This window comes from Saccostrea cucullata, unplaced genomic scaffold (genome assembly GCF_032062105.1).
Source record: "Saccostrea cucullata isolate Sc308-1 unplaced genomic scaffold, CSIRO_AGI_Scuc_v1 ctg1260, whole genome shotgun sequence".
Lineage (NCBI taxonomy): Eukaryota > Metazoa > Mollusca > Bivalvia > Ostreida > Ostreidae > Saccostrea > Saccostrea cuccullata.
This window is the reverse complement of record NW_026928677.1, coordinates 22,570-44,458: the sequence shown is the minus strand read 5'-3', so window position 1 is coordinate 44,458 and position 21,889 is coordinate 22,570. Positions and strand designations below refer to the sequence as shown.

General features: G+C 34.0%; 1 protein-coding gene, 1 long non-coding RNA gene and 1 pseudogene across 2 annotated transcripts; 1 reads left to right on the top strand and 2 right to left on the bottom strand.

Annotated features, from left to right (window-relative positions):
• Positions 1-2,774: 2,774 nt before the first annotated feature.
• On the bottom strand, positions 2,775-3,722 carry LOC134278400 (uncharacterized). The gene has a single exon (XM_062760711.1). It carries the CDS (start codon positions 3,720-3,722, stop codon positions 2,775-2,777), a length of 948 nt encoding a protein of 315 aa, XP_062616695.1.
• A 656-nt stretch (positions 3,723-4,378) lies between these two features.
• Positions 4,379-6,838, bottom strand: LOC134278393 (uncharacterized). Its single transcript, XR_009994434.1, has 3 exons — positions 6,603-6,838; positions 5,682-5,772; positions 4,379-4,424 (listed from the first exon to the last, which is right to left on the bottom strand). It is a non-coding gene; the product is annotated as an uncharacterized LOC134278393 (long non-coding RNA).
• Positions 6,839-19,063: 12,225 nt separating this feature from the next.
• On the top strand, positions 19,064-20,528 carry LOC134278399 (uncharacterized; annotated as a pseudogene).
• Positions 20,529-21,889: the final 1,361 nt, after the last annotated feature.

Genomic DNA, 21,889 nt, shown 5'->3' with positions numbered 1-21,889 from the left:
AATAAAGAGCGTGCAAAATTTAACAGAATTTATCAAACGAACCCCAGAGGAGTGGACATTCAGGCCATCGAAGAAAGCACCAAAGGTCAGGCAAAAAACATCTTGTGGCATGATTACAGGAAAGGTATAATAACGGCTTCAAATGCACACAGTGTAAAAATTGCCATGACAAGTATAAAAGCCGGTAAAAGGTCAGCAGCCTACTAAAAACACTGTTAGGACAAACATTCAAAGGAAACAAAGCTACTGATTATGACAATAAATTTGAAGCAGTAGCACTGCGAAAATTCGAGGATGATATGAAAAAGTGTCATATTAACACAAAAGTGAAAGAATCAGGATTGCATCTTCATAGTGTTGGATACGTTGGAGCTTCACCAGATGGTGTACTTAGTTGTGATTGTTGCGGAAAATCTCTTATAGAAATTAAATGTCCATTCACATTAGCAGCAGGTAATCCCAATGAGGATTTTGAAAAAAACTCCTTTTCTGAAAAAAGCTGATGGCAAAATTACACTAAACAGAAACCATAAGTATTACACTCAAGTTCAGGTACAGATGGGCGTGACCAATATCCACAAAACCCACTTCATTGTATGGTCACCTGCTGATTACATTCATGAAGTTATCGAATTTGACCAAATGCACTGGAATAGGACATTTGAAAATCTCTCTCTCTTTTATGAGAAATTTTTAGGGCCATACTGTATTGAAATGAATGCTTGTCCTAATGAGCCAAGAACAGCTGCTGAATCAGACGACTTGTATGCTAAATGTGGGGTATGTTTAAGATTGATAGAGGGAGATATGGACTCAAGCATTTTGGGGGAGTGTAGTTGTGGATGTAGAAAACTTTATCATTGGATATGTGTGTGCTATGATCCAGCTGAGTATGAAGATCTAGATTGTCAGTGGTATTGTCCCACTTGTGTAAGGAACTGTGACATAGTATTTTAAAGTCAGACACTCCCTAACGGTTTCTTGAAAAATCAATTGTAGTTTAGGGGTCCAAGCTGAAATTTTCTTTTACTGTTTACTTGACTGCACTTGAATACAAGACTCTCCGAAGGTTTAATAAAATAATTTCATAATCATATTCATTTTCTTTGCTAGTCCATCAATGAAAAAATGCAATTTATAATTGTGTTTCAAATTTTATTTGAGTACAAAAATTGTAATAAATTTTTAAAATAATTAGAGTAAAAATGATATACATTAGTTTGAATTAAATTGTTATACATTCTCAGTACTATATAATTTGAAATTTGACACCTGATCATTTGTTAAGAAGCTATCTAAATGAAGATATATCTTATTAGTGACAAAGTTATGAGCATGTATTCAGTAAATTTTAAACAAGATTGAACCTGAGAATGAATGTTCAATGAATGAAAAATGAAACAACACCAAAAAGTAAACAATGAAGTCATATATACCATGTGCCGTAATTAAGATCATTTTATTTTTTCTCAATATATTTCATCGAAAACAATATTTTGTAAAATCACTTGCAAATGTTCCATTTTTGTCCAATTTGATTATTCATTTCAGTACTTAAACCAGAGAATGTGTAGTTATCTTTCTTTAAAAAATCATTACATACTTAGTTGTTAGTAAAAGATAGTTCATCACTTAACATCAATTCTAAAATTCAAGATCAATGTTGACTAATATAATTCACTGTATGTGACTTAAAAATTCATGTCGCACTTAAATTACATTATTTTAAAAATATCGATGTTGATCAGATAAACACTATTGTTTTCAACTAGGACTATTTCTTGGATTTATCAAGAAATTTGTAATAAAATCTGTCAAGAATTGTTGTTATACAAGTGATTTTTAATTTACACAAATGTTTTATATATATATATAACGTAATCACCACTCTATATAAATAACCTTTCCCAACGAAAACCGAAAAAGGGAAAGATTATGTGAAAGATTATGTGAAAGATGGCAGTCACATTTTACTTCATAATTACTAAATTCCACATAATCCATGATTAAATGTACAGAATACTTCAATGAACTCAATAGAATACTGAATCTGAGGTCTCACAAATAATTATTATATCTGCTATGTAAAAATTAACTATTAAGCACTGTTATGAATAATTCAATTACTTAGGCTATTTTCAAGAAGGATGTTTTACCAAAAAATTAACTATACAAAAATATGAAAGAAGTATTCTACTTAATTATAATACAAAATTGTACTGTGGTCTCTTTATACACCCTTGGTTTACTGGTTAAATATTAATTATATTAACAAAGGGTATTTTGTTGGAGTTCATTGTGTATAATAAAGTATCTCTAATTAAAGCTTTGTGTATTTATAATAAATAATTAAACATATCAAAGACAAATTTTATCAGTTTACATAATACAAATCCGGCATTATATTTTCTTTATAGTTAGTATGCATCCTGAAAACAATATTCATACAAGTTGTGTTTAAGTAGGACTTATACGTGTAGTTGACCTGTTCCAAAATGACTATTAAATTAAGAAAATGAATATTATTCCCTACATCAAATTTGTCAATCCCTACAAGCTTAGCATCATCTATGCAAGTTAAATCATAACAGGCAATAAAATTACAGAGATACTCCAAAAACATGAGCACATAACAATGCATATGTCTCTTTAGAAAAAATGATAAAACCACATCTATAACCATTAACAATATACTATAAGGTTATTGTTTTTTATGAGAAAAATACAAGAATGTATTGTCAAGTGCCTGAGATTTACGGCATAAGGTCATACTTTTAATTATCATCAGACTTTAAATACGGATTTTGAAAATTCACAAGATAAGCACATGTTTTGAATATTTGCTCATAAACATCAACTTGTGAGAGTTTGAGTTCTTGTCTTAAGATATTAAAAGACTTGATCATCCGCATACATCTTTCCACGTGAACTCGCGCCCTTGAAATAACCTTTGACTTAGCTAATTCATTTGCAGTAATCTGTTGTCGGTTTGAACCTTTGAAGGATGGGATTACTAACTTGACGCCGTACGGGAGGTCCTCTTCAATGGTGAATCCTCTGTCAACCATAACTTTCTGACCTGGTTCCATGGAGTCCAGAAGATCTTGACTCTCTTGAGTAATTTGTTTGTCAGACGATTTTCCAGGATAAGATTTAGAAATATATGTCACGGCCCCTGAGGGATGGATACCCACCAGAAATTTAATTGTAGAATGATGTTTGTAATTGCTGTGAGTCTGTTTATGGTACTCCACACTGGAAGGTGTCTCACTGAACAGTTCTGTACAGTCCAGAATAACTCTCAAGTTTGAAAATGGTTTGAAGCAACTTGCAAGTCCAACATCATCATCTGGCTCTGCGTTTTTACACAAAAGTTCCAGTTCAACAGATAAGAGATTGATCCAGGTTGTGAAATTCCTAGAGAACTGACTGGAGCTCAAACCAAAGCGAATACTGCATTCGTCAAGTAAGTGTCCCGTCTGTAAACGATACAAAACACTGAAGAATTCCTCTCGCAGAATGAGTTGTCTAGAAACGCCAGGCTTTCTCTTCACACCATAGCCATCCAGATTAAATGGTTGGACATAAGTTGTTCTTTCACCATGGAAGTACTGCATAGATGAAGCTTTTCGTTGTAAATATGTAAATAGTGAGTTGAAAACATCAAGATCAAAGCCTGTGTAAAAATTAAACAACTGCTTATTTTGCTCTATGACTTCCATATTGAAAATCTGATTTTTTGAACACATTTGTTGGTATATTTTGGAATAGTTTTGAACAGATTGGAAAAATGCACAGAAATCTGGGTCATTTGATGTGATATCAGCAAAAAGTTGGACGCTCTTCTCGTCAGAAAGTGTGTTCAGGTAATCGTGGCCATTGATCTCTGGTGCCCATTAAAATAATTAAGAAATCAGTAATTAATACATCATCTTGCACGCAATCCACAAAATATTCAAAATATATGATCAACTAATTTAGCTTAGGCCTAGAAAAAAAAATTATGTTTGTTTCCTGTAACCTGACTGAACCATTCAAATTACCCCAAGGAGATTTTTTTCTGCCAAATGGCAAAACTACGTTTGATCAATCATCTGATTCCAATTATTGAAAAAATTAATTGTAGCTTAACTTAAGCCATAAAATATGTCAAAATAGTTAACATTTACCTTAAATATGAAGAGTAATCATTAATGTAACATCTCCCCCCCCCTTCCCCAATCTGATAAAAATCAGCTGTTCTGATATATATATATATATATATATATATATATCCAATGAAAAAAATTAAGAATCACAAGACTCGAACAGAATATATATATGTACTTTAGCAGTTGCAGCTGACTGTTGGTCGAATTCATTCTGTCCATCAGTAGCTGTTGGCAGTGTTGAAGGTGGGCGTTGGTCAGCCTTTGATGCAGTTTCTACTGAAATCAAAATGTGATGCTTTTTATTTTTCATTCCCTGCAACATGTGAAGTAATCTGAGATTCCTCTGACTCTAACCCCTGCTTTTACTATGACTTGTCCCAGCCCCGCACAAGACATAATACAAGAGGCCCAGGGCCACAGCACTTACTTGAGCTAACTGAGGGGGGGGGGGGGCTTGAATCTAAACCCCCAGGGGATCATAATTTGAACGAACTAAAATCTACACTACCTGAGGATGATTCCATATAAATATTACTAATCACGGCTTTGAAATACTTGAAAAGAAGATTTTAAAAGGTTGCCATATATATTCCTATGTTAAATTTTGATTAGCCATTTTGGCCCCACCCTACCCCAGATATATTTCTATGCTAAATTTTGATCAGCCATTTTGGCCCCACCCTACCCCTGGGGGTCATGATTTGAACAAATTTAAATCTACACTGCCTGGAATGATTTCACATGAGTTTCATCTTTCCTGGCCTAGTGGTTCTGGAGAAGAAGATTTTTAAAGATTTTTCAAATATATATTCCTATGTAAAACTTTGATCGACCATGTTGGCCACACCATACCCCCGGGGTCATGTTTTGAACAAACTTGAATCAACACTACCTGAGGATGATTCAGCATGAGTTTCATCTTTCTTGGCCTAGTGGTTCTGGAGAAGAAGATTTTTAAAAGATTTTTCCTATATATTGCTATGTAAAACTTTGATCGACCATTTTGGCCCAACCCTACCCCCAGGGGTCATGATTTGAAAAAAACTTGAATCTACACTACCTGAGGATGATTCCATATGAGTTTCATCTTTCCTGGCCCTGTGGTTCTTGAGAAGAAGATTTTTTAAAAATGCCATTATTTTTTCTCTAATTCATAATTATCTCCCCTTGGAAAAGGGTGTGGCCCTTCATTTGAACAATCTTGAATCCCCTTCACCTAAGGACACTTTGTAGCAAGTTTGGTTGAAATTGGCCCAGCGGCATATTAGCATGTTATCATTTACTCTGATCATATACTTGTAAGTTAGGTATTTATAATTAAATACCATTTTTAAAGCTGAGGAAAGGATAAAATACAAGGAAAAATACCTGAAGTGAACAACAAAGTGAACAACAAAAAATTGTCGGTGTAAATCAAAGGTTTTTCATGCCTGGATCTGTAGCTCTCTGCTTTTAATATCTGTCTGAATTTTCTCAAGGATTAGCTACAGTTCTGCAGCTATCTTATTGCCAAATAAACAAATTGTTTACCTGTACTTTCTGAAAGAGAAGATGAGGTTGCTGTTTCTGGCTTTTCACATGATCTCATATATTTATTAGGAGGCTTTCTTTTAGGGGTTTCCTATTATGAATAAAAAAATTAAATATCACACAAACTACTTAGATCTATGTATTACTTTTAACATTCATTTATGATTTTTTTTTTCCAAAATGCACCACCTTTAGGCACATGCAGATCTTTTTTGTTGTTGTTGTTAACTAACTGGTTTTCACTTCAGCATGTTTAGCATACAGTCCAGGTCCAGTCCAAATTCTATTTCCATCCAAAGTAGCTATTTTTACCTACTTTTTATATGTGTTGCATTTTGCGGCCAAAAGACCAGACGGTGCAACATGGTGAATACAATATTTTTGAAACAGTCACACTAATGATGAATACGACAAAATTTTGGCCAAAAAATGATTACTTCCCGAATCGGAAATTTTACATTAGCTCTTTCTATGCAAAATTGATAATATATGAAGTAATCATTTTATGGACAAATGTTTATCATATCAATCATCAGTGTTACTGTATCAAGAAATTGTGTGCTCACTATGTTGCGCCATTCCTGCATTTGGCCACAAAATCCAAGTAAAGCAGAAAGTAGGTAAAAATAGCCACTTTGGGTAGCTTTAAATATCTAGGTAGCTATTAATAGCTACGTAGGTAGAAATAGTCTTTGGACTGGACCTGCAGTGTGCAGTTAACTGCTAGGTGAAGTTTAAAGACCATGCATGCATAGACCTATTTCTCATCAGACATATATATGTATATATTTCTTGATGATACACACATAGATTGTAATTGTTTATGCTGTTTTATTATAATTATGTAACAGTTGTAAACATATACATAATGATGTATGTATTTAAAATCCATTCTTTACGTATTATTGAATCCTTAATTACCTTGTGAGAAAATATTGTTGGGATCTTGTTCTTGTTTCCCGGTTTTCTGGACTTAAGATCTGGGCATTGATCACTCTCGAAATGACAGCTACAAAGCTTCTGAAATTCAGATGGTACCTGTAATGTTGTGAGAGAGAGGTAAAAGAACACGTCTATCTAGTTTACTAACTATTTATTAAGTGACCATCAAATTGAACATATTCCGATGTATATGATAATGATTGACAACAGATGAAATTAGGGAGCGAACTTTACAGTGAGAACTGATAATGTCAGAGAGCAGTGCTTGATTGAAAATAAACATTCTGTTGCTGGCACTATAATAATTGTTAATTATAGATTGACAGATTGAATTTAGAGTAAAAACATCACAGTACCCATTTCGTCCTCTTCCCACTTTGTAACACTAGTTCCCGTTTACACGCATTAGTCCACTTCTGAAAAAACTCTGGGTCATCTGAAAATGTGAAAAAAGTACATGTTGCCCCATAGGCGCGAAGGTGATTACAGCCGTACGTAACACAAAAGTCATTTTTGCCCATTATTCGGCTGTGTTTTCATTTTGCGCTACAAAACGCTTTACCCCTGACCTCGCTTGTACCCCAACTTCCGCCGCAATGCATTATCGGAATGTACAAGTCGAGAATGTGGGACAAATAAGCTGATCTTCCTATTCATTACATTGATAAAGCATGTATGCTACAGATATCTCTGCCAGTTTTTATGAATGATACCCGCAAATAACATATTTGCTTAACTTATTAAGGGAGGGTCAGTGATTCTTTTTGATTTTGACAAACTTGCTGAATATATAGGATGACCACTATAGTAATCCCTTTAACACATTCATTAGCTTAACAAACCACACTATAAATATGTTTATTCCAATAAGTCTTCCAGTTGCATGCTTTTGTTTTGTTTTTTACAAATTCATACCATCCATAACTGTTGTCTATCTCTGGTATATGGTAAAGAAAATAAAAGACTCTTAGTAGTAGTATATGATAAAGAAAATGGAGACTAGCGGAAGTTTCAACTATGCTTTACCAGTTTTTCATCCAATGCATGAAAAACCGTTTACTATATCTTTAACTTTACCTACTATATACAATTACATTTAACAAACAAACAAATAAATATGAGAAGTCACAGTGTTGAAAAAGCAGTTTGAATTTCCTCTGGTCTAAATTTCTTTTATCTTTGTTCCCAGTCCAGCAATTTTTTTTATTTATTCCTCTAAGCGCTGTTTCAAATTAAGAATAGTAAAATCATAATTCATATTTTTTTTAGTTACTGTCACAAGCATAACAACAATAGCATACAACTCATCATTCCTAGTAGACATGCTGCAACTGTAGGCCTTTCAATTGCCGCTAGGGTTCGCTGTTATGAACGATAACTCGTTGCTGAAACTTGTTTAGAGCAGGTCCGAGGTATCAAACTGTTTATACACAAGTCAGTTTTTAGCATTTCCCAAGTGTTTCTTTGCTGTCAGTAGAATCCAGTGGTTTCAAAATTTAAAACTAATGTTAAACTTATTTACTATATCGTTGCGGACACCGTTTAATTACATATAAGTAAAATTTTTAATTAAAATAAAAAGTTAAGTCTTCCCTCCTTTTTAGTTCTAACCTAATTTAATTTTTATACTCAGTTGTTCTTCTTCGTGCTTAGTAACACAAATAAGATAATTAACTGTTGCATTTACTTGTAAAAATATATATGTTTATATAGGAAGCGCAAAAGTACACCCACATAAAACATGGCATTAAATTTTCTTCTTCATAACAGTCGTCAAAGAGAGTTTAAAATGTTGAATATAGTCTGTTCCCCATTCATTTGACCCTGTTATTTCAGGTAGAGTGAAAACATTTTCCTTCTTTTGCGTACAAAACAATGTATTTTTTTTTACCTACCAAAATGAGCTCAATGGGCTTTCGTAGTAAGAAACCGGTTTCCCTTTTGTGAACATAACAATACCATGCTGAAGCAGCCTATATGTCGTTCATATAAACGATAACTCAAAAATCGGCACTTAGCTGGTAATTTTTCACACCTGAGTCATCTGTCTTAAAACACAACATCGAAGTAGTCAAGTACAAATAATTAAACTTTTTATTGATTTAATTAAAGGTATGCATAAGTTATTATCTTTTTTGATAATTTCATGTACCTATAAATCAATCTCTGAAATGTTTTTTACAATATGTGCAAGTTGAAATATTTGTTAAAAGGCCTAGCAACTGTCTTGACCACAACCACAGGGTCTCCATTTATTAGAATTTCGAACCCGATCGAATTTTAAAAAATATTCACGGATACAAGTGATGCCTAATAAATTCAGGAGAAGGTATATTTTGTTTTGATTTGTTTTGTGTTAATATAGGCATAGCACTGCTGAATGCAAGCAATAATGAATAAAACATGTTTTAATCATGTAAACAGTGTATTTTCATGTTTGCTAAATGGAAAAATTACATTTCTTCTAGTGTGCAGTTATGCCATAAGAAATTGAAATATTGTGCTGAAGGATACTTATAAAAATCTTGAATGATCAACTCTGAAAAAGAATGGACTGTGTGTAAAACAATTTTGAGGCACTTTTAACTACAGGACCATATATTTTAATGTATGCTTTTATTAATATTTTTGTTGTTGTTGCAGTTTTGTGTATTGAGCAATTATTTAATCTAGAATCAGGTTTGGCCAAATTTAAATGATTGATTGCCCTCTCCTTACTTATGATGAAAAATTTGAGTCAATAGGTACAGTCTGTACTAGAGAAACTCTTTCCTTGTCATAGACGTCGGAACTGGGGGGGGGGGGCTTAGCCCCTTACCTTTTTTTGCAAAGATAGTCATTATAGAGGTATTGAACAATGGGGGTTACCTTATTTGGATGGTTAAGCCTCCCCCCTTTCAAATTGCTTCTGACTCCTTTGCTAGAAAACTTTATGCAATCAGCAATTTTAACATCTATATACCGTATAAGTAGAATTTTTAGAGAGGATTTAATTTTGGCATTATTAGCGGGGGTACTGAGATCGCTAAAGATGAATATCGCTAAAAATTAATTGCGTTTTATTTGTAATAGCTTCTTGAATGTGCATTTTAAAATCGCTAAAATAACATTTCGCTAAAATAAATTACCAGTTTTTAAGGTCAAATCGGTAAATTTGTGTCTAGCTAAAATTTCCACTTATACGGTATTCCGTCACTATTTGGAGGTTTTGAAAAAAAAAAGTTTGCCATGATGGCAAACTTTTCACAGATAATGTTCCTGTAGATTATCCAAGTCAATTTACATGAAATATCTTTTTTAAAAAATCAACCACACAATTATTTCATTGAATTTTAATATTTGTGATATTATATAATATATAATTGATTTCACATCACCACAGAGATACACTGCAACATTTAACAAAAATACATGCAAAATTTGTAACAAGTCTTAAACACCAAAACAAAAATCATTTTGTGACACAATATGTTTTCAAGGTAGTGACAGTAAAATTCAACTATACAAAATGTGAGATGACTTTTTCATTTTATGCATGAACTTCTTTTCATTTTAATTCTTAGACTTATCATTGTTGACAAAATGTTAACAAAAGCTGAACAGAGATCTAATGTAAATACTAGTTGTCTATTTGTTTCCCTTTCACATAATGAATGGTAAAATTTGTTAAAATGTTGAATTGTTCCATCTGACATCCTAAAGGATATCATTGTGATTAAATGATACATTGCATGACTCCAGTTATTTGATTTGCAGACACTTCTGAAACCCTTCATGATCAATATATTCCATGTACTTGAGGTCTTTTTATTTCATTAAATATTTAGAATGAATTGAGACTGTTTTCTATTGTAGATGACCTAAATGTTTTATTTTCGAACATATTGGCATGATAACACTTGCTAGATTCATCTTCTTCTCCTCACAACTCTGACCTACAAATATAAGAAAAACAAATAAATAAAATGAAGATGTTTCTTTCATTCAGCTCTACATGAACCTATTAAAACTGGTTTCTTTTCATTTTCTGCCATCAAGCCTGTAGCATTTGCCAGCAGAAAATATGTGATGCAATCCAGATAATTGTGCAAGTTATTTTCCCTTTCTTCTTTAATTTTAATGAGATCAGTTTCACAAAATTAATCATTACCTTGCAACGATATTTAAATGCTGGATGTAAGAACTGATTTATCCTTATACCCAAACAACTACATAACAAAAACAAAGAAAAAAAAAACAAATAACAAACCTGAGACTTGAAATGTGATTGTCCAGGACCTCCATAGCAGGCAGTGAGACAGGGTTCTCTTGGATTCTCAAGTGAGGCTGGAAGGAGCTGACCCTTGGGATCCTTGGCATTGGATATCTCCTTTCCCTCTCAAGGTGTTCCCGCCACCAGCTCACATGGCCATCACTCAGCTTTCCGGCATCTCTCCATTTTCTCAGATCTTCCTCCATGGCAGCAAACACATGCTTAAAACTTTTACGAGTGAACCAAAACCTTGCTGTTGGGTTTTATTTAATTCTGTCAGAATAGCCAATGCTACCCCCTGTTAAACTACTGGCTAAATAAAGGGACTTGGTTCTGTAATCCCAATTATGTAGTTGAGCAAGTATTTTGAATTGTGTGAGGTGTTCACTCTTTACTCATGTTTTGCTTTGCATTCAATACAAGTTCATTCATATTTACAGTAGGCTGGGAGGCTGATGCCTGTTTGGGAGAGGACCCATATCTTCATCAAGGGAAAAATCGTTCCCAATACAAGACCTGGGATGAAAGATTGGCTTTCCTGAATCTTCCAACTTTTATTTTAAGACATATTAATTTATCATGATAAATGAATTAGATTTTGCTAATATATATAATTTTTTATTGTTTTTTTCTCGTTCAACCGGAAGATTGAGAATATTTGTATCCCACTCCTGACACCAATGTTACGTTTCACCCCCTTGATGTTTTACCTACGGCATGTGAAAGTAACGTGTGGGTCTCCCAATTCTGTTTGTTGAACAAAAGAGCGAAGAATTTAAGAAAAGTACAAAAAAATAATTCTATTAACAGATAAACTCTTGTCCTGCTCCTCCCAAAATTCAATAAAAGATTACTTTCTATAATTAGCAACAAAAATAAATAATGATTTAATATTCAGGCTCTACCGGGAGCATCAAATCACTGGGAGTAACTCTCTCCCATAACTATCTTCCACTCTAGAATGTACACTCATTACAATGAATATAAAATAATTTATATAAAAGATCCTATTAAATACACTATCCCTAATTTGGGTCAGGCATCAGCTCCCATTATCTAAAGTTAAAAATTGACAATTACCCAAACGTCACTCCTCAGCAAAGGTAGATCTTAACCTTAGATGAGAAAGAGCAATCTGTCTCTCAAATCAGCTGATCGCTGTTTATATATGATGTTCTTGTGTATTTGGTTACTACGGATATGACATTCTACACACGTGTCATTACCCGCGCATTGTATTCGATCGGGTTAGGAAGCCATGTTGCCTACGGATCACATGCACGGGTAAGGATGCGGTTTTGGATAGAAACGTGTTAAAAAGATGATTGTAGGTATTAAAAAAGAGCTATGCAAGACTTCACGTAGGATTTATATGCCCAAGAATTGTGTCTAAATGAAATATCTGTTTGTTTTATAAAGTTTAATAAATTGCAAGTGAATCCTGATCGAGGAATTCCGGGTTATGCTATTTTGATAGATAGTTCTATCTCAAGACACAATTCAATAATCTTGAATAATAAAATTAAATGCAAATACTCTATTAACATGTTTCGTATCATTATTTTATAAGCGATGATCCGGAGTGGCTGTTCAGCTCACCTACTATTGTTGTTATTGAATTTATTTATCCAATCATATAAAAAACAGAAGCTGCGTTCGTAACACAAATACCTTAACAATCAAAGAAAGGCCTAAAAATGAATCAGTAAGAGTTAAACTATTTAATACTTACCAACAAATGAAAAGCACGTATAACATTTCAGTCCGAATTTCCTCCATATAAATAATACATAAGTTACAAACATTGCAACCGTCTAGTACTGAATTACATACATTAACCTTTACAAAGAAGTACCTGAGCATAACATAGTGTTGCAAGAAAAAAGTTTTCTATGTAATTTACAACTGTGAAACAAGATAAGTTGAGTAAATTCAGTAAGTAACATTTAAGGGCCATCTCAAAATACATGTTCAATACTTAAATACACAAACTCCACATATCCCTCTTTAGGTCACCTGAGTAACTCAGGTGACCTATTGCTATCCGTTTTCGTCCGTCGTCGTCCGTCGTGTGTTAACATTTGAACATTTTCAGCTTCTTCTCTGAAATCACTGAACCAATTTCAACCAAATTTGGTATACAGCATATATGGGTGAAGGGAAACAAAAATTGTGAATTTCATGATCCCTGCCCCCTGGGGCCTGAGGGGTGGGGCCAAAACCACTAAAATTATTGCAATCTTTAAAAATCTTCTTTTTTGCTCCTGGACACCAAGCAGGCAAACTGTTGGCATGAATGTAATGAGCATTGAGTTTTCTACCAAAATTGTGAAATTCATGGCCCCAGGGTCAGGGGTTCTAGTGCTAGGACGGGGCTATATAGATTATATAGTGAAAGTGCATTATTTCTTTGAAAATCTTCTTCTCTGCTTCTGGGTATCAAATAAACTATCTAAGCACATAGTTATAAAGAGTAAGAGAGCCTTTTCCAAAATTGTAAATTTTATGGCCCCAGGGTCAGGGGTTCTGGTGTTAGGGCGGGGCTCTATTGATTATATAGTGAAAATGCATTTATTCTTTGAACATCTTATTCTCTACTTCTGGGTATTAAATAAACTAATTAAGTACATAGTTATGATAAGCAAGAGAGCCTTTTCCAAAATTGTGAATTTCATGGCCCCAGGGTCAGGGGTTCTAGTGCTAGGGCGGGGCTCTATAGAATATATAGTGAAAATGCATTATTTCTTTGAAAATCTTCTTCTCTGCTTCTGGGTATTAAATAAACTAAGTAAGTACACAGTTATGATTAGCAAGGGTGCCTCTTCCAAAATTGTGAATTTTATGGCCCCAGGGTTAGGGGTTCTGGTGTTAGGGTGGGGCTCTATTGATTATATAGTAAAAATACATTAATTCTTTGAAAATATTTTCCTTTGCTTCTTGGTTTTATGCCAGTGATCCAAGTAGATGTATATACATTTATGATAAAGAAAGGTGCATCTAGCAAAATGTTTTTTATGCCCCCTGGGTCAGAAGGGGGGGGGGGGTACATAGTCTGAAAATAAATTAATGCTTTGAAATCTGCTCTTTGGTATTAATCAACCATTTTATGATAAAATTTTGAAATATGTGGCCCCAGGGTCAGTGGTTCCTTTGGGGTGAGGTGCACAACTGGGTATAAAGTGGAAGTGCATTTTCTCTTTGTTACTCTGATCTACCTCTGGGTATTAAGTAAATAGAGTAAGCATGCTAAGTTAATAATTATGATAAGCAATGGTGCCTCTTTCAAAATTGTGAATTGTGAATTTCATGGCGTCTGGTTTAAAACGCGAACCAAATTTAATTGTTTGAAAGTTGTTACACAATACTCAGGTGACCTATAAGGCCCGTGGGCCTCTTGTTTAAGTTTCCAGTGTCCCCACGGAAAACAAAACAAAAAAAAAACAAATTCAATAATCATAAAACGTATAAGACATTTGAAAACCTTGTATTAAAAATATTTAATAAAATACACATCTCTTAAAATATAATCCACTTGGTATATATAAACATGAAAACAACAATATATTTTTCCTCAATTTTAACGTCTTTCTCCTCCTGATTGGTGTTCTCCTCCTATCCGATGTTCTTATTGGTGTTGCGTCCTCCCTACTTCGTACTGTGGCAGATGTGTTAGCCGTTGTGGTGTTTGTTCTAAGTCATTGGACAACTATTATTTCCCTTAGATACACATGTCTGTTGTTTTATATCCCCCATCATATGATGTAAAACGTCGTGGATCATCAGTAAATGACTGTTCATTATCTCAGTGGTGTCTGTTGTTTCTGCTCCTTATGTCTTCTTTCATAAGGCTTGAAAAAGGGGGTGGGCCTAATTCATACGGAAAATGTTGACGCAATACTGGGACGTCACACTAAAATAGGTACATTTTGTATTCCTCATAATACTAGAAAATCAAATACTTTGCAATGTTAAACTGTATTAGCATAATCAACATCAAAACTTAATGCATTAAAAATAGTTGCTAGTTAGATCCCAGACAACAGTTTATAAACAAATCACTCGTCGCAACCATCTTGCCGACATGACGTCATTTTACCACAATGACGTACTTCATGCGCTGTGAAAGGCAGATCAAGTATATTTTTAGCCGGGCTTATTGCTCAAAGAGCAATTGCCGGCTTATGTGATCCTGTTCAAGGCAGGATGTTGACCCCATAGTCGCCATTTTAAAGTTACGTGCAAAAATAAAGTTCTTACTCTCAACCGCTTTTGAGAACGCTAAATAAAGTAAAACGAAGTTTTTTCTATATAAAATAAACATTAGGTAATGACTTTGAAAACTTCATAAGTGAAAAGTTCATTAGCGTAAGGAATTTTGATAATCAGTGTTACCGTAGTTCTCTACACATACGAGGTAAAGCACGAGAGGGAACCAGACTGGCCTGTTTGTTTACATTCAGCTGCGGTACCAGATGATTCTGACAAAATTTTAGGATTGAAAAACTTACTGTCAGTGTCTTATCAGAATTTTATTTGTATATTTTAAATAGGCTTTTCAATACCAATTGATAAACCTTTGTTTATAAATTTTTTCATATTCAATATTTAAATCCATTTACTCTGTAATTCTCTGTACTTCTGAGTACTTTGATTTACAATGTAAAATGCATTTTATTGTTAAACAGAATTTTATTTGTATATTTTAGATAGGCTTTTAATACCAATGTAAAACCTTTGTTTAGTGCGATTATTCAATGATCTGGGAGAATATTTATTTTTTTAATTTTACCATGTTTATGTGTACAGGTTTGGGCATGTTTACATCGAGGTGGCAAAGGAATACACTTAACAGATGTTAGTCATTTTTTGAATATAAATATATGATGTTTCCTTAACCTTAAAAGTTCTGCTGCTTTCTTTCAATCGAGTGTGACTTAAAAAGGACATAAAATACTTGGTAAAGGTCACACATATTTCGACATGGGCATATTTACTGGAAATTTTAATTTCAATAAAAAATTAAATTTTAATAAAATTTTAATAAAAAATTTAAATTTTAATAAAATGCGAATTCTTTTTAAAGCAGCAGCACTTTCCAGAAAGTACAAAGTACTGTATAGGGGGAAAATAACTCGCGGTGTTAATATTCGCTATATTCACGGTGTTGATGAATCCGTTAATTTTTTTTTATATATAAGGAAGGAAACTTTTCAACTAGGGCATACCGCTTGCGTGAAAATTACAACCCGTGAAATTAATCCCCTATACAGTATGCAGAAACAAATGGTAACTTAATTTTTTTAAATTCAACTAGGGCATACCCTTGCGATATTGAAATGTCTTTATGACCTTCATTCTGTACGCATATTGTGCATTTATCACATGACTGTTCATTGTTGGGACCCAACTTATTTCAATACAGTGTTGGGTATACTATGTTATTTCAATAAGTATTTAAGTTATGTAATAATAAAACGGCCTTGTAAATTAAATTCAGTTTTAAAAAGTTTCCGTTTTTTGCACGTCTATATTCCATTGATTTCTTTACAGTAGGCCTTAACAGTGCTGCGATCAATTTCATTATCACTACTCGAGCTGCTGGAACTGCTTCTACTGATTCTAACTTCTTCCTCTTCTTACTGCCCTTCCTCTCTACAATTTTTCTTCTTCCTCCTTATCACTTTCTGCTTTCCCTGCTTTATCTCTTACCTCGTCATCTTTCTTTTCTTCCTCTTTCTTCTCATCATCTTTCTTTTCTTTCTTTTCATCATCATTTGCTTCCTCAAAACCCTTTTTCACCTGAAGTCCAGGTTGGGGTCACAGCTGAGGAAGTCGTCGAATGGGGGTACTGGCTGCTTCCGTCGGTTTTGTTGTGATAATTGGCTCATGTGTTGCAAGGACTTCCTCAGCTGGCCCAACCGTGGCGGGTAATGGAGTAGGTTGGCTAGCACTGTCCAAGTCTGAGCCGGATCTCGTGGAAATCGAGGTCGTCTTTCTAAGCCTACTTGCCCATAGGTCATGGGAATTTTCTTCCCATCTTACAGTCGTGGTTTCCTTCCACCAGGTGGATGGGATCTTTGTTCTCATGGAGATAACGCCTCTCTTTGTCCGACATATTGTTTGCTGCTTCTTGGTGTTTAGTGTTGTGGGTGACATGTTCTTTTAGCTTCTGCCTTTCTGTTATGATAAAATGGCACAGAATGCAGTAAAATGGTGCTTTGCTTTAAGGGATATAATACTTATAAATATTTGGTATCACAGGTCTCTTCTCCCCTTCTTACTGGTCGCATAAGTGATTGGTAGGCTTTACCTCTTAATAGGATATTTTTCTCTAAATATGCCATCTGTAGGCCCTATATAAATTCATATATAAAATAAAACAATATACTTAATTTCTAAAGAGTCACCCCAACCATACAAAAACCTGAGTTCTGTCCCCTCTTTTTTGTAAAACCAATTATCTTGAGGTATCTGTTCAAGTTTGTTTCGGGCACACGTGTCGCACTTCCTCACCCATATAAGGACATCTTTAGCCTCATACCAGTAAAATTGTTGTTTAACCTACCATACGTTTTGGTAACTCCAGTGTGTCCTCCCATCAAACTGTTATGCATGCTCATGAACTTCAAAATGGTGCCTCGTAAGGAATGTGGTTCTATGATCTGCAGATGCTTTAAACTATCACATCGGCGATAGTATTTCTTACATGATACATCGTCAACTATACAGGAGTTCCATAAATGCCAATAATGACGAATGACAGGACTAAGTTTATGTACCTCTGTATGACTGTCTCTCCGATTCATATTCACCAACTAAATCGGGATCATCTTGTTGCAATTCAGAAACATTGATTTCACGTGTAAGCGGTACTGGATGTTCTCTCTTTGACCTGGTAGTGATGGTCCTTATTATATCATTTGATCCCTGCAGAGTCGACAAATGACAGAGAGGACAAATGCCTGCCTACATTTGTCCTTTTTTATACTTCCTGCTTGAGAAGCGGGAGGATACTTATTAATCGGGATTTCCGTCCATCTGTTTGTTACGCTTTAGGTATACCCATCTCTTATCCGCAACTCCTCTTACACCACTGAACGAAATTTTCATAGAATCTTTATTACCTGTTGCCGTTGTGCACCTTCTATTACTTTTTCATCCTACACATATTTTGGGTTTCCCATTGCAAAACACGGACACTGCCATTATATTCATTTTAGAGGCGGCTGATCATTTATATAATTCACTGCTCTCAGTCTTCAAATATGTAATATATTTTTCCTTTACCCTTGTGTTATGAAAATTTCAGTTCCGCAGGAATAATATCAATGTTGATAAAATGTGGATTTTCACACAGCTTCCTTTTAAGAGCTAACAGGTTTGTTATATAAAACTTCTCTGTGAATATAAAAGTTTTTCAATTACACAAACATTATACATAGAGTACGTCAGAACTTAATCTGTTGTGAAGAAAAAAGCAATACCAAGTTAAAAACAAATATTAAATTACCAAACATAAAACAGTGGTAAAAAAAATTGCTAAAAATCCGGGACCGTCGGGAAGACTAGATTATCCGCTTGCCGTCAGTATGTAGTTGTCGTTCGTATCTCTTTCAGTGTATGACGCAACTCTAAAAATGAGTTCCATTACGAAAAACTTTTGAGGTTGCTAATAATTTAGTTTTACTTTGAACGAAATCTAATATTCAAAATAAGATTACTTTTTTATTACATTTACTTAAATTTCAAATCAAAAAAATTATTTAAATTCAGGAGAAAATGACATGAACTATTTGTGGCAGAAGTTTATGCATGTTTTCTGTTGAATATCACGGGAGTAAATCGGTCGACACAGTAGCCTCGCTTTCGGCTCTATATAATCAACACAAATTACTGCGCATGTTAAATGCGTGATAACCATGGGAGATTGAACATAGTTCAACTCCCAAAAATGAATTTAAAATTTTGTAGCTGAAAATGTGTCCATGTTTTGACATCAAAGTCAAAAACATGATATTAAATGATTTTTTCAAACAACTAATAGTTCTATATATACATAGTAAATATGTACCTATAAGGAAACAAATAATTGCAGGCACTTACAAGTGCAGTCATGATAAAGAATTGAAACAAACACTTCTTGTGCTTAACACTGATATATGCGAGACAATGACATCAAAGAATGCATATGACGGAGAGTGACAAAAATTGTCTGGAGAGAGAGACAGACAGACAAGTTAAATATGATTTGAGCACATGGTATAGGTAAATCACTTCTTATTTCAAAAGTTTTTGTATTCTGAATATCAATGAATCTTGATTTTCTTCACATACTGCAGCCCAGTAGTCTTCATTAGATGTTCTCTTGTCAAGTTGAACAAACCTTGAAAAATGAGATGAAATTTGTTGTCCAGAGAGGAAGTCTGTCCATTTAAATTTTCCGGACAATTTCATTTCTTCGGCAGCACAAAACGGGTCACCTTTCTTTGCACTAATTTTCCCGATTTTAAACTTCTCCTTATGAATTCCTTTCGCTGAATGGTGAAGACGACTATGCCTTTTGTTTCTTTCAATGCCCTTCCTGAAAGTAATGACTACATCTTTCATATCCTTAACACTAGTAACAGAAAGGAGCCGTTTCTTTTTTTGTCGTATACATTTTCATGATCTTCTCTGTTTTTCCAAGATGCTTACACGGACCTCTTGATGACAGAGACTGGATAACAAAGGTAATTAATTTTCCTAAATTGATATGATTCAAATCAAACAATAATTTTCGAAAAACAAAAATGCAACTGTATATTTACTTAAAGTTTTGTATTATGTTAATGGGTTCCTAAAGGCATATGTAGAATTAGAGGCAGTCGTAAAAGGGAAGCTTTTGATTACCGACATCCAAAAACTGTCTCATATTGGTCAGACCTCCAGCCTGGAGTCTTTTCATAAAGTTATATGCTCTTACGCTCCAAAAGCTGTGCATTTCCTTTTGACACAGATGCAGGCTCGGCAAGTACACAGTTAATGAATAAAATTGAATCATATTTCTTCAATACATCTTTTAAAATCAAATTTTTATTTTAAATTTATGACTTCAATGAAACCGTTTTAATGATTATTAATGTTTTTTTTGTTAAATATTCAGGTTATTTCTTGCTGATTTGCACTTCAACGAGAACAGTGCTAGACAACATAGCAGGACAAAAGAAGGGGACAAACAATACGCCTTTTCTTATCCAAAAGGTCGATGTGGAGATGGTGTCGCTAAAGAAGTCAAAGTAGATCAAACCTTCAGTAAGTATTAATACAAGTACAAAATACGTATTAAACACAAAATCACGTTATAAGCTTATAACGATTATTTTTTCATTACTTAGATTACATTGCTGAACTTAATAGACGCTGTGGTGGGATTGAGAGAACTAAATGACAGCTACTCCAAAGCAAGGACTGCCATTGATCGCCGTGTCCAAGTCCCTCCACCAATATTACAGGGTATCCCCAAACCACCAAAAAATGTCACAGTTCAAATGCATACGACACGCTTCAATTGATTGGTAAAATGAATGTTATGATGCAATATCTTTGTTTAAATTACTTTTAATGATAAATATTTTGTGGTCAGTTAAGATAAAGCAAATTGTCTTGAGCTCAGTGTATACTTGTATTTTCATCAATGTAGTTCCCAGGGGTACCTTAATCCACAGTATTGCTGACTGGGAATGTTTTGTCATATAGCTGTTACTGCACAAGCTGGCAATATTCGTCGGTTGTAAATTCCTAACAGCCTCCAAATAAATCTCGCAAACCGACGATATGCTAAATGTTGATATACATGTAACCTTTTAAAAAAAGTCTGAATGTTATTGGAGTGTTATAAAGCATGTCAAATTATCGTTACATGGCGTCGAAACGGGAAGGGGGGGGGGGGCCTAGCCCCCCACTTTTTTGCGAAGTTAGACATAATATAGGTATTGAAAATTGGGGTTAACCCTTTTTTGTTAGTTTACCCCCCCTCCCACACACACACTTTCAAATTGCTTCCGACGCCTATGAGTTATGAAAAAAAATTTCTGCGACATAAAATATCACATACATTAAATAATGTTCACAATACCAATTATTTTACTATGTAAACATTGCTGACTTGTAAAAATAAATGAACACACTCGGACTTGCTCCTGAATTGGCTCATCATTTCCCAGAGGTCCATTATCTTGTATATATTCATAATAAGGAAGGTCTAAAACATGATGATTGAGACAGTTTACAACAAAGCTAGAATGTTGAATGATACATCCAAATGCGTCTTCTTTCATTCGATCGCAAACTTCAGGGATATCCAGACAGCAATTGCATTCTCTTGCTGTATCCATGATAACACAGTTACCGCATTTACACCTGTATCATATTAATTTTATTTGGAGTAAATTGTACGAAAAAAGAAATGTGATGCTCTTTATAAATTTGATCCGTACCCTCTTCATCAGAATCATCCACCGACGAAGAACCGAGATTATCCGCAATATTTCTCACTGGTTCAAACAGATATGGCCGAACCACAAAATCTGGTAGTTCGTCAGAAAACTCAGATTCCGTCATAAAAACAAAAATAACGAGATTTCGTGCAATAAAAGTATGTAAATTTACACTGTTTCCTTAGCACTGTTTTCATTGTGGGTCTTTGTGACGTCATAAAAAAACAAAACCAAGAACGATAAGCGGGTAACAATTTCTTTGCTTGTATAAGTTTATTTCTTAATTTAACAAAGGCAGAACATTTTTAGTATACGTTTTTTAGTGTTCAATCATACCAATCTTTATGTTAAAAAAGTAAAATAGTACTCTTAGTTATTGTTTCGTATGACCTTTAAGTCATTATGACACAAGTCAATTTTAAAAAAAAATTAAATACTAGGTCATTTCTTAGTCATAGCTTGAGAATTAAAATTTGATTATTTTAGTCATAAAATTTCTTTATATGTGAATGGAAATGCAAAATATCTTTTCCTGGGAG